At 35.3% G+C, this 12,561-nt stretch overlaps 1 protein-coding gene across 1 annotated transcript; it reads right to left on the reverse strand.

Moving 5' to 3' along the window:
* Positions 1-1,449: 1,449 nt before the first annotated feature.
* Positions 1,450-9,352, reverse strand: LOC113542343 (carcinoembryonic antigen-related cell adhesion molecule 1). Its single transcript, XM_026939810.3, has 9 exons — positions 9,229-9,352; positions 6,612-6,911; positions 5,390-5,665; positions 4,973-5,236; positions 4,554-4,829; positions 3,838-4,089; positions 3,375-3,650; positions 2,228-2,455; positions 1,450-2,044 (listed from the first exon to the last, which is right to left on the reverse strand). Exons 1-9 carry the CDS (start codon positions 9,281-9,283, stop codon positions 1,950-1,952), a joined length of 2,022 nt encoding a protein of 673 aa, XP_026795611.3. The 5' UTR covers positions 9,284-9,352; the 3' UTR covers positions 1,450-1,949.
* Between the last annotated feature and the right edge of the window lie 3,209 nt (positions 9,353-12,561).

Consider the following 12,561-nt stretch of genomic DNA (forward strand, 5'->3'; position numbering starts at 1 on the left):
GTGGGACCTATATAGTGCCTGTGAAAAGCTGACTCTGAGGAAAAATAATCTTTTGTGTATAATAAAGTCTTCTTTATAATACAAAATCCATTCTGTGACATTTTGGAATAGTGCCCCAAGTGTCCTATTTTTTTTCTTTTTTAAGAGCACCCCTAGTTAAACATTCTCTGTCCTAGATCATTAATACTTTAACATTCTATGAATAAATAATTACAGTAAATTATTATATTTTGATGAGCTTACATTAATTACTTCTATGTCCGTATAAACTGAGATGGCACCAGTTGAAATTGTTTTTCAGTATGTTTTTACAGTAATTTTACATTACTTTTCTACATTACATACTCATAAACACATTTGAAAAAAAATGCTGGAACTGAGATCAGTGGCCAAGTGTAAGGCATAAGCTAACATATGCTCACACTTTACACTTTTCCTATTGACATTAATTTAGCTGGACCCTTGCCTTAAAAGCCTTTTTTGTGGTTTACAGTTATGGTTGCATTTCCCCATGTAGTAATTCTGCACAAACTGAGCTCACTATTCTCTTGTGTCTTTAGGAAAAAGTAAAAGACAGAGAAGGTGTCAATGCAAAATGTCTTTTTTGAGAAACACTTCGAGTAAGTCTCTCTCACACACACGCACAAACAGCTTTGTGATGGTAGTTGTGTTTTAAACTTTCCCTCTTGCTCTTTGTTGCTGTTATCATTACTGATGTTCTTCATCTTTTCTCAGATGGACTCAGTCATGAGGAGAAGGCCCTGTGCTTAAAGAAAGGCATTCAATCGTACGAAAAATGCAAGAAGCTCAAGGTTGTGAAAAACAAGGTGGGGAACATTAGTACCCCAATTTAATCATTTTTCCAACACACATTCTAGCTTCTTTGCAAGGCTGGCATCAATATATTCAGCATTTTCTGCTCCATAGAGTATTACTTTTTATTAAGCTCTTCAAGTCTTTGATCTATTCCAAATCATAACATTTCAAAATGGAAGATGCTGACAATACCATAAATCATTTATTTCAATATTATCCAGAAGTACAAGTATACAGATTGTATGTAGAATATAGATGCAATTTTCACTACGTGCCTTCTGATGATATCTTTGCTAGAAAAATATGCGTTAGCTGTACTTTATCATAATGTAATCCAATCTCATTTAACAGTATAAATCACTCTCATACAGTCTATGATGTACAAGCTCAATTAACTAATAAAACAAAAGTAGTGAATGAAAGTGTGCATGATTCATGTTTATTAAAAAGTAGCAATAAATATAGTATTAGTTCAAGGAGTATACAATGAGGATTTTTAAAGGGTTGAAGAAGAACATGGCAGTGATTTCATTATTTGTCTATCAAATGTACGGATAAAAGTATAGCAAGTATAGCTAGTATAATTTGTGCAAGGAAAGCGGTGAGTACAAATGTCTAATAAACACAATACCCTGCTGAAAAATGAGAATTTGTGTAAGCATTGATCATTCTGACAAAAACTTTTTTTTTCCTGTCCTGGCAAAATTAATGTGCACTAGATGGTACTAGCAGGACATTTTGATGGTTGATTTGTTTTGTGAAAAGCAGGTACTTGAATATGCCAAGACTTGCCCTGTTGTCACCCGGATCTCTGCATGTCATTTTGGTATGTGGAATTAGTGATACTTTTCTGGAAAATGGCTCAAGTCATCCGGTCCTCTGTTTTTTATTCTTCTAACAAAACAACCATCACACCCCAGAGCTCACTGTAAATCCATAGAGAACATATGACTTGTCTAGGAATTCAAAGTTCAATATTCTTAATATTATGATGCAGGAAAACAGAACTGATTTAATTATCTGGCTTTAATCTGAGGGAGCGTGAATAATAAAATTAAGATGCTAGACTTCAGGCAGAGGGAATGCATAATACAGTCGATTTGCGAGTCAGTTAGCAGGTCTCGTTTAGCAGCTCAGAAGGGCTTCATCATCATTAATACAGGAAGAACAAGAGCACACAAAGCAGTCAGCAACACATTAGTCTGAAGAGGGGCCACTGCATTGTGTTCTGTGAAGAAGAAACACAAGTTTGGTGAAGTAATCTCTAGGCAATTTGAAATGTGCTACCAATACGTTAGCATAATAAAATATGATAGTAACATTTTAAGCATTTTCATGTCTTTTAGTTTAATTTTCACTTTCTCTAAACTCTAAAGATTAGCTATTTGACTTGTAGAAATGCTCTGCTCACCTGAAAAAACATAGGAAGTAGACAATGTGTCATTGGTTAGGGGGTTTATGGCCACACAGGTGTAGTTACCCCAAGGAGACATTACAGGTAAAATTAACATGGCTTCCTCATTAATGACTGTGTTATTAAAGAGCCAGTGGTAAACACTTGGTGGCTGAGACTTCGCATTGCACGTTAAGACACTGACGATTTTGATGTCAGCTGTTATAGTCAGGTCCACTGGTCCATCTGTTTAATGAAAAAGACATGCAGTCAGGCAGGAATAGAGGCTGAATAAAGTGTGCCATAGGTTCACAGCATCACATTTTAACATTTTCTACTATATATAGTTCTGAAAAACATAGACTTTTCTGAACTGAACTAAGTTAAATTAAACCAAGTGTGGGTACCTCAAAAAGTGAAAAGGGAGAAACTGCTTTTAAAGATTCCAATCCAACTGCACTGAAAGACAGCATGCCTACCTCTACATTTGTAACTTAACAACATTACTGGCAAATTAAAGAATGAATTATATGTTTACAATAGGAGATGACTTATAATTATCTACAGTAATTACCATGATTGTCAGCATTATGTACATCAGACTCTGTCTCATTATCTGAAAGAAAAGTGACTCGTGGCATTTAAACCTGAGTCTCCTGTATGTGGTTACAAACTCAGTTGATTAGGTTTATATCTGTTTTGCTATGACATAATTTTTCCAAAAAAAAAAAGACCCTGATCAAATCATAAAAAAATCACACTCAGCTAAGATTTCTAGATCTTTATGCATTCTAACTGCATTGGCCACTGTGTTTGTTAAACTGGCCCTGTACCCAATGTACTCTATGCAAGCAGACAGCCAAGACAATGTTCTAATATAGCCTAAATGAAAACATTCCATATAGTTTTGGTAAAATAGAGTATAGTTATTTTTTTTAAAGTAGAAATTTCAAAGCATATTACCTGCAGATAAACTCATTTTGGTCAAAACCTTATTTTTCATCATTTTTGGCTGTTTGCCAGTATTCTGCCACATGTACAGTATATTCAATATCCAGATTAATAAGGATGAACTCTATGAGTGTCCAGAAATGACTTTCTTCTTACTACAACATGTTAACAGGAAAACAAATGATTCACCACTTCAATGGCAAAAATCACTTACAATTAACTATTAGATGGTACGCCTGGCTAACGTGTGGTCGAAAAATATCTGTGGCAACACACTGATATAATCCATCATCAGTGATCTGCAGAGGGTGGAAATCTACAATGGTGTTATTCATATAAATGGATTTTGTGGCTGTTGTATTTAATGGCTGGTTGTCTTTTAGCCACTGGATGCTTTCAAATACGCCAGTCACGTTACAGAAGAGCTGCATATCCTTGGAGGCCAGAGGGACGAGAGTATTGGGAGTCACCACCACTGAGGAAATGCCCACTGAAGACAAAACAACACAGTACAGTTTTGATAGAAATGTCTTTAGAAAGACCATAGAAATAATAATAATAATAATTAAAAAAAAACCTATTTGCACACAAAATGTAGTAGAGTAGTGTCTGTTTTCCTGTTGATGGGACAACTTATAACAGAATACCAAGGTAGACCAAATGAGGTCAGGACCTACCAACGACAGTTAAGTTCCACGTAGCACTGCTGTTTATTCCTGTGAAGTTATTGTGGGCTAGGCAAGTGTATTCTCCACTGCTGTTTAGTAAAAGAGAGTCAGCGTGATACACAGAGCCCTCCGCCACTTTAGAACCTTGGAAGAACCAGCTGTATTGACTGGCAGGTTGAGAGGAAGCAGAGCAATTTAGTGTCACATTAGAACCTACTTCAGCTCTTACTGGGCCAGAAATCCTAGTGGACCATGGACCATCTAAATGATTAAGAAGAAAAAGAAGTCACATTTAAGCAAATTCTTTTCTTGAATACATATTTAACCTACACTATATTATGGCATTTGCAAATCTGTTGTTAATTTTATGAATTGGTCACAAAACAAGAGAAATGAATTCAAATTATTTTAAGCTAGCACTACATTTAAGCAATAATTCTAAGTACATTTAGTTCATTTGAGTTTTCTCAGTTTTGTGTATCATTACAACAAGCCATCAAGCTCATACAAGCCATCAAGCTCATACCTGTACACTTGCTTATTCATGCAATTAAACAGCCAATCATGTGGCAGCAGATGTTCACATCAAACATCAGAATGGGGAAAAATATTCTACTACTGATCTAATGCAACTGGACGTATGTTATAATTCAGAAGGTGTTTTTCCACTCATCCCCTCAGATGATGAGTGAAAATGTTAATGAAATGTGAAATATGTTACTCACAATTAACTATTAGATAGTAGGCCGTGCTGGTCACATTGCTCACAGTGTTGCTTGCTACACACTGGTATTTTCCATCATCAGAGAGAGTGAGATGATTAAATGTGAGCGTCTTGTTTTGGTTAGAGAGAGAAAGTCTGCTGTCAGGAAACAGGTACACGCCATCCTTTATCCAATGAACAGAGTCCACAGGTCCCGTGATGACACAGGTCAAGGAAAATGAATTGTTGAATATTGGTGGCTCACCAAAAGGCACCAATGGAGTAGCCGATATTGGGTCTAAATAAAAAGAGAAAGAGATATGATAGTATAAATTATAGGTGTAATCCTTGCTGCAAAGCTAACTCTACCCTCAGTTGTACTTGCTGGAATATGGATAATCAGCTAGAAAAAAGACTAATGTTTAACTTTTTTTATCTCACCAATGATGCTGATGGTTCTGGTGACTGTGGCATATCTGAGAGTCACAGTGTTTTGAGCAATGCAGGCATATGCTCCTGTCTGGTTCTGAGTGGCGTTGGTAAGCTGGAAGGTTGGGCTGGTTATATTAAGAGAAATGTCATTGTAGGACCAATGGAATAATGCTGTAGGTTTGGATTCAGAAGAACAGGACAACGTGATGTTTGATCCTGAAACGTGTTCCATCGTGTTTGGCAAAACTGCCATTATCAGGTTGCTGGGACCATCTAAGGGGATACAATATTAGTTACATCATTTCAACAGTGAATCCATTGAGTATAGAAAGAATAAAGCTCCTAATGTTAAACATCCATGTGTAGTGTTAAATAATGATTTTTCATAGACATGAACCGAACATTTTAGAATAATGCTATACTCACAGCTGACATCGAGGGAAATCGACCTGCTTTTTCCATTACTGATGCCATTCGCCACAGAACAGATGAAAGGCCCACTGTCATATCTTGTTACATTGCTAATAATGAGACCACTTCCATTATTAATGAGTTGAACATTGGCTGCTTTGACCTCGGAGCTGCCATTATACCATGAGAACACTAATGGTGTGCCATGGGCAGTGCAGGTGAACGTGACACTGTCTTTAAACTCCACCAGATTTGTCTTACTTACTGTCAGAGACACATTCGTGATTGGCTCTGAAGGTAAGAATATAAAAAAAAAGACATTTTCAGTTTCAAACTACCAATTACAACCTATGCTGAGCATTGATATAATACACTGGACAGTAAAAGATGACTAAAAACATACTGCACATACATATAGAGAATATCTCGGTAACTGATGTATGGTCATGAATTTGTTCAATTGCCCCTCAAAAGTGTCTTAAGGTTTTATATGTATATGTATATATATATGGAATGGGCAAATAGAGCTCACCAAGTGTACACAGGAAGTGACTAAGAGTAATTGGATTTCTTACAAGACAGCCCATACAAACAGCTATGACGACAGAACCTAACCCTATTCCCACATTCAGCATATTTGTTCCTACAAGTGTGCAATATAATCATATTACTATACTTCAAATATAATTAACCTGATGATTAATGATTGAGATAAACTAGATTTATTATACCATATCATTAAATTGTGCTTACTCCAGCCAGAGTTGAGCAACATTGTCTTGATGAAACAGGACAGATAGTCTAACAAAGTAATTTTCTTGTATGAGATAAACTTCAAAGTGATGTATTTTCTTCTGAAGTATGAATTGCTTTTTAAAATTTGTCTTTATTTATTAACAAAATATTTCCAATGAATTCTAGCATAATTAAACTTCTACATATTGATTTTGTGGCAGTTGAAATATTCACACATTTTCCATGTAATTTATTATTATAATACTTTTGATAGGTTTTAAAACTGATTTCACTACCAGTTGTTTTAAAGTTTTCTTTATAGTCCAGTTAACTTTGAAATTGAGAGCTACAATGTTTTTTTTCTTGGACATGGCAGTTGTTTTGACTGATAAGTAAGGCAAGACTTTTCTTCCTTTTCCCCTTTTTTATTAAACATTTTCCAAGTATAACATATAGAAACTATTAGTGAAATGTTTTTGGTTGTGTGTGCTTGGAAACTCACCCTGAACAGACAGTTCAAGTTCTGCTTTTACAGATGGAGTCACGCCTTGTAGTACGTAGAGACCAGAATCGGACACTCGTACTGAATACAGAGAGATCTGCCTTGTGGATGAGTTGAAAGACATTCGCCCTTTGAAACTGTCAGTCACTATAACATTATCTGGGTACCAGAACACCAGGATGTTCCCATCTAACAGCCAACTGCCAGCACCGATGTTCATCTGAGGATTCAGAGTAAGAGTGACATTTCCTCCGACAGCCAGAGGATTCGCAGATGGAATCAGCCTCTGAGAGGAGACACCTGAAAGAGGACATTTTTAGGTATATTATTGGCTAGAACAGTAGCAAGGTTGTTTTCGCAGGTTTGTAATGTTTTCCAGGGGATAGTTAAAATTACAGAATGTAAGAGTTTGGAATTTTGCAGACTGGTTGAAAAATCCTATCACGAACTGCTTGCTACAGAAGATTTTGTAACCTGGGATTGTAACCTGGCTTTTTCCTCTTATAGCGTAATATAAGACTCTTTCACTCCCATTTGCTTTGTTTACACTCTCACACTGTCATATTTTCTCTCTCTTTCTCCTGATTAGCTGAGGCTCCTGCGCATCACAGTGTAGTTAGACTTCTTTGGCGTATGGCATATGCATACAAATTTCCCACCAAATCTATTATTATTATTATTATTATTATTGTTATTATTATTATTATTATTATTATTATTATTACAAAAATCCTACACACTGTAGCTTTAAGTTAATATTAAATGATAATGATTACACTTGGCAGGCATGACAGAGGTACTGCAAAAACGGGTATCCCACCATCATATATACATAATGCATAATACATACATACATAATAGCTGTGCTATGTGTCTACAACAAAAGATTTCTAGACTTTTTTTTTAGACATACAAATTGTCACCATTCAGTCTACAACATCTTTATTAAACAGTGATAGTGAAGTTTCCCCCCAAAAAAACTCTTAGGCTTTTTTTTTCTTTCACTTTTTTTTTGCAATTTGATATAACTGTTCTGACTTCATTTTAATATACTTGTTCAAATTCAATATTACTCCTTCATATGACAAATGTAGATTTTGGATAATCTATAATAGATAGTTTAGAATGCTTTGTAATTACAGATTTGCATTGAAAACAAATCTGTGAGTTCATAGGCACTGTTCTGACTTTATTTCAAAATACACATATATACACATATATTTCAACAAAGTACAGTATATTTCAAAATACAAAATACATCTTGTAAATACAAATGATGAATAACTTTTTAAAGTAAGCATCCATCATACTGGACATCAGGTCTTAATTTATGTCAGTTAATGTTAGCATATGTCTATATGGTATTTACTATATACAGCATTAGTGGGCCTAGACCTTTGGTAGTTGGACTGAATTATTCATTTTTCTGCTCCACTGATCCATGCCTCCCTCTTTACTTACCAGTTAGAATGAAATAAAAGAACGGTTATTAATGGTCTTTACATATGATAACCTGCTCTGCTTAAAGGACATCTAGGGTATAAATAAAACCAAACACTGCATATAAACAAAAATCTGTATTCATTTCAGATCATTTTCAGAGCCTCCTTCTACTTTTCAGTATGATTTGTTGCTTGCAGAACAGTAGGAAAAATACTTTCTACACAGATTTTCCTGCTGTCTCCCCATCTTCGAAAATCTAGCTATAGCGGTTATGTAACATCATATCTTTCTGTAGGTGTGTGCAGGAAGTGACAAATTCTGGACTACTGCTGGATGAATTCAATACTTATTGAAATAATTAAAAATAATGTTATTAGCTGGTTAAGCACCTAAACATTTCACTCTGGAACAATTTAGAGTGAAATTATTTGCGTTTTCGATTATGTTCAGTGAATTTATTATTATTATTTTTTTGTTCCCTGTAATGTTTCTAATCCCTGGCTTGGAATGAGGGTGAATATCTTTTCAGGAAGATAATACTAAGAAATGGCACAAATAGAACATTCACCATTAAAAAAAAGAGAAAGAATTATCCTATTACATTTAGTACTTACTTTCTGTAATAAGCTAATAAATAAATAAATAAAGAGGAAGCCCGAGCAACCTTCACAGACCTGAGGAAGAACAGCCACTGATAAATCAAAGTAGGGAAAGAGCGCCTTTACCAGAATTAGTTTAATAAGGTCACCTATATGCCACATTAGGTTTGAAAAAAAAAGTTTAAAAGTTTATAAGGTGCACAAGATCATTATAGACACTAAAAACTCATGTTCTTCCATCCACATCCATATAGATCCATCCATTTTACCTGCACAAAATTACCTTAAAGCTAGTAATAGGAAAAGAAACGACTTAAAGATTTAACATGCTATAACACAATTTTTTTCAATTCTGTTAAAGCAAACAAAAAAAAATCATTTTACATCAACATTTGTTTTTAGTCTTATTTGTTTAAGGGTTTAAGTGGAAGAAAGATAAAATATGTGCCTAGAAAAAACTGGATCTGAAAGGGTATGATAAAATAGCCCCTATATATAAGCAGCATACATTTTGAAATCATACATAATAGCTAGAATAGAACTAAAACATATTAGAATATTAATGCTAGAAATACCTGTTATGTAGATTGTGATGATAAAGGTGAAGGAACAGAAACATTTAGACTCCATTTTGGAACTCCGGTTTAAAAACGTTCCTTACTTGCTTCTGAATGGTTCATATGAGGGATGTGAGTCTGGGTTTTGTAGTGTTAAAAATGACTGCTACCTGTGTATATGCAGAAAATACATCTGCAAATATTTGCATAGTTGTTACAAAGGAACTGTGCAATACCTGTGCAAGCACACACTCTCACACACACACACACACACACACACACACACACACACACACACACACACACGCGCGCGCACACGCGCACACAGGTTTGGGACTGCAAGGTGTGATGTACTTGATCATTGGTCACCGATACTCTCCACCAATCACAATTCAGGCATTTGGGCTTGCACTGAATGACAAAATTTATGCAAAGACTCATGATGGTCATGGGGAGAAAACAGAACTGACACAATATTACAAGTGTATATTTGCACAAGAGGAGCCTTTGGGTTTTGCTCTGTATCTGTTAGCCAGCTTTTGTTCTTACTATGTAATATCTAACCATGATAGACATTGAGTCTAGGTCTAAGTAGTGGCTTTTGACTACTGAGACAGGGCAGAAATACACTCAGGCTTAGACGCCAGTCCATCAAAGGGCACCACACACACACACACACACACACACACACACACCTACCAGCATGCACTTTTTGGGAGCAAACCTCAACCTCATAGCTTTCTTCTTTTGTTTACAATTTTTTTTTCTTTTAAAAAAATAGTTTCCCCATTTCTTTAATCTAACACCATCACTTATTAAATGTGTTATTCTTTTTGTATTATAATGCTCACTTTTATAAAGGATGGCAAAATATTCAAGGGCAATATATCTTATATTGAATAGTTTGGCATTCTCAGTGTGTTTGAGTAAGTACAAACATTGACACTATTTGCACTTACTCAAAAACACACTGACAGAATGATTTGCAAAATGTAAATGTTTTGAAACTTTTCCTATATACCTAAAGAATATTACAAGATGACAGAATATCATTGAGAGTATTCAATATCAATATCAATTCAATTTTATTTGTATATCGCTTTTAACAATGGACATTGTCGCAAAGCAGCTTTACAGAAATATATAAATTCCGGATATATGCAAATTTTAAATTTATAAATTTATCCCTAATGAGCAAGCCAGAGGCGATGGTGGCAAGGAAAAACTCCCTGAGATGACATGAGGAAGAAACCTTGAGAGGAACCAGACTCAAAAGGGAGCCCATCCTCATCTGGGTGACACTGGATAGCGCGATTATAGATCTCACTCAGCGAGTGATTTTCAGGTGACGAAAACTTCAAACAGAAGTAGGGCAGAGGAGCTTCTCCAAAGTCTATATTGTTGTGCTGTACAATCTAATCTTCTGTAAATTTGCGGTGCTTTATTTGACTCATTTTACACCAAGTTGAATGTGTGTGGGTTATCAAGATGTCAACAGTGAACATGAAGAAAGATTTCCCCACCAAAAGCAATGACTAAGTAAGTTTTCAGGCTGCCTTTATAATAGACTAGGTGTTTACTGGAATCTGTGGAAAGGTCAGTTTCTATATTACTAATCTTTGATTCAGATAAGATTTAGCGACTGACTCCTCACTTTACTTTTCACTAGACTATTCACTTTACTTTTTAATCCTGTGTAAACTGTGGAAATTGTGACAACAAAACTAAATCTAAATCTAAATTTTGAATGTCTGGAGATTGAATCCCAGCAATCCCACTGCCATCTGTTGCTGGGAGGCAAGGGAGCAACCTTGCCATTGCTCTCTGTGTGGGAAGTATGGCATAACTGTCACTCCCCTATCAATCACAGTGACACTGGCCGATCGCGGGTGCTTGTGAAATCATGTGTGTGGAAGAGGGCAGATAGAGCTTTCCTCTGAGTGTTACACTGCCATACTGTATATGAGCAGTAGTCTGAAAGATGCAGTTGACTGGCTTCATGTGTCTCAACGGAAGCATGTGTTAGTCTTCACCCTCCCTGCTCGGTAGCTCTCATATGGTAGGGGAGAGCTGGCTGGTGGGTTGGTACTGGCCAAGACTAAATTTGGGAAAAAAACTTCAAAAGGCATTGTATAAATACAATAAAAATTAAATGACCAACCGACTTTTTTTTTTTTTACCTAAACAATTACATAAAGGGATAAATTCACATATTCACAATATATTTCGAATCCATTTATTTCTGTAAAGCTGCTTTGTGAAAATGTCCATTGTTAAAAGCTCTATACAATTAAAATTGAATTGAATTAAGTCTCTGCATAATCACTTTAATATCCTGGTTTCAAATACTTCATACCTATCTTCCACATCCACAGTTCATTGATTAAATATCAGTAACCACTTTATCCTTGTCGTTGTCGCAGTGAATCCAGAGCCCATCTCAGGAAAGCATTGATACACCCTGAATAGGACACCAGACAGTAAGCTTTGAGCTCAGGGGCAAACCTAAGACCATGGAGCTGTGACGCAACATTGCTATCCACTGGGATACCATGCCACTCTTCCCAAAAATGTAGTATTTTCTTTGACTACAACTGTATCTTTAAGAGATACCAAAGTTTAAAAGTGGACCATTCAGCCAACAATATATTGTTTTATATTGAGTGCAATTTGTCATCTTAAGCACATTTTTCAAACATATTTACAGTTGTGGTGTAAAAGTATTCAAGAACTGTTCATGAGCTGAAACTCAAAATGAAATAACAACCTGTGTGGTTTATGTACTCGCTCTAAAAATACTCATTAGATGCTAAATCTCACATAACATTTGAGATTTTATTTTATATAATATAATATAATATAATATAATATAATATAATATAATATAATATATACGATGTACCAATGTAATTATTGCACATATTTCACATGGTATTTTGAAAAATGTGTGTGCTATTTAAAAATTGCAATAAGGAAGGATGTGGTTATTCGTAACTTGTACTTGAAAGTTTTGCAGTAGTGTACTCACCACCTGCTGAGTTTGCAAAGGTGTGAATCATGAGTGTGTGAAATGCTGTTGGAAACATTTCATTTTCTGAGGAGGTGATTTCACTGTTGCATTACTGTGTTGCTGTATTCTGTTATATTTTCATGCTTTTTTAAAATCATTTGATGCCCTTATATTATTTTACAATTCCCTATATCATTCATAAATGAGCCAGGCCTATTATTTTCATCAATAAAGGAAAGTGAAATGTGTAGTAGATTAACTTTAAGTCTAAACATAACACCTATTCTAATTCAATCAGATGGACACACCATGTTGCTGTGGAGAAGTGAGGATTTGTAGTG

The sequence above is a fragment of the Pangasianodon hypophthalmus genome, chromosome 1, assembly GCF_027358585.1.
Source record: "Pangasianodon hypophthalmus isolate fPanHyp1 chromosome 1, fPanHyp1.pri, whole genome shotgun sequence".
NCBI classification, from domain to species: domain Eukaryota; kingdom Metazoa; phylum Chordata; class Actinopteri; order Siluriformes; family Pangasiidae; genus Pangasianodon; species Pangasianodon hypophthalmus.

What these genes read in the sequence shown, in the direction of transcription:
- LOC113542343 (XM_026939810.3), bottom strand. Translation starts at nt 9,283, where the DNA reads ATGGAGTCTAAATGTTTCTGTTCCTTCACCTTTATCATCACAATCTAC. An exon ending in CATCACAATCTACATAACAG is followed by an intron (nt 6,912 to 9,228) that starts GTATTTCTAGCA and finishes GTCCTCTTTCAG; the next exon opens with GTGTCTCCTCTCAGAGGCTG. An exon ending in GTGGAACTTAACTGTCGTTG is followed by an intron (nt 3,651 to 3,837) that starts GTAGGTCCTGAC and finishes TTTTGTCTTCAG; the next exon opens with TGGGCATTTCCTCAGTGGTG.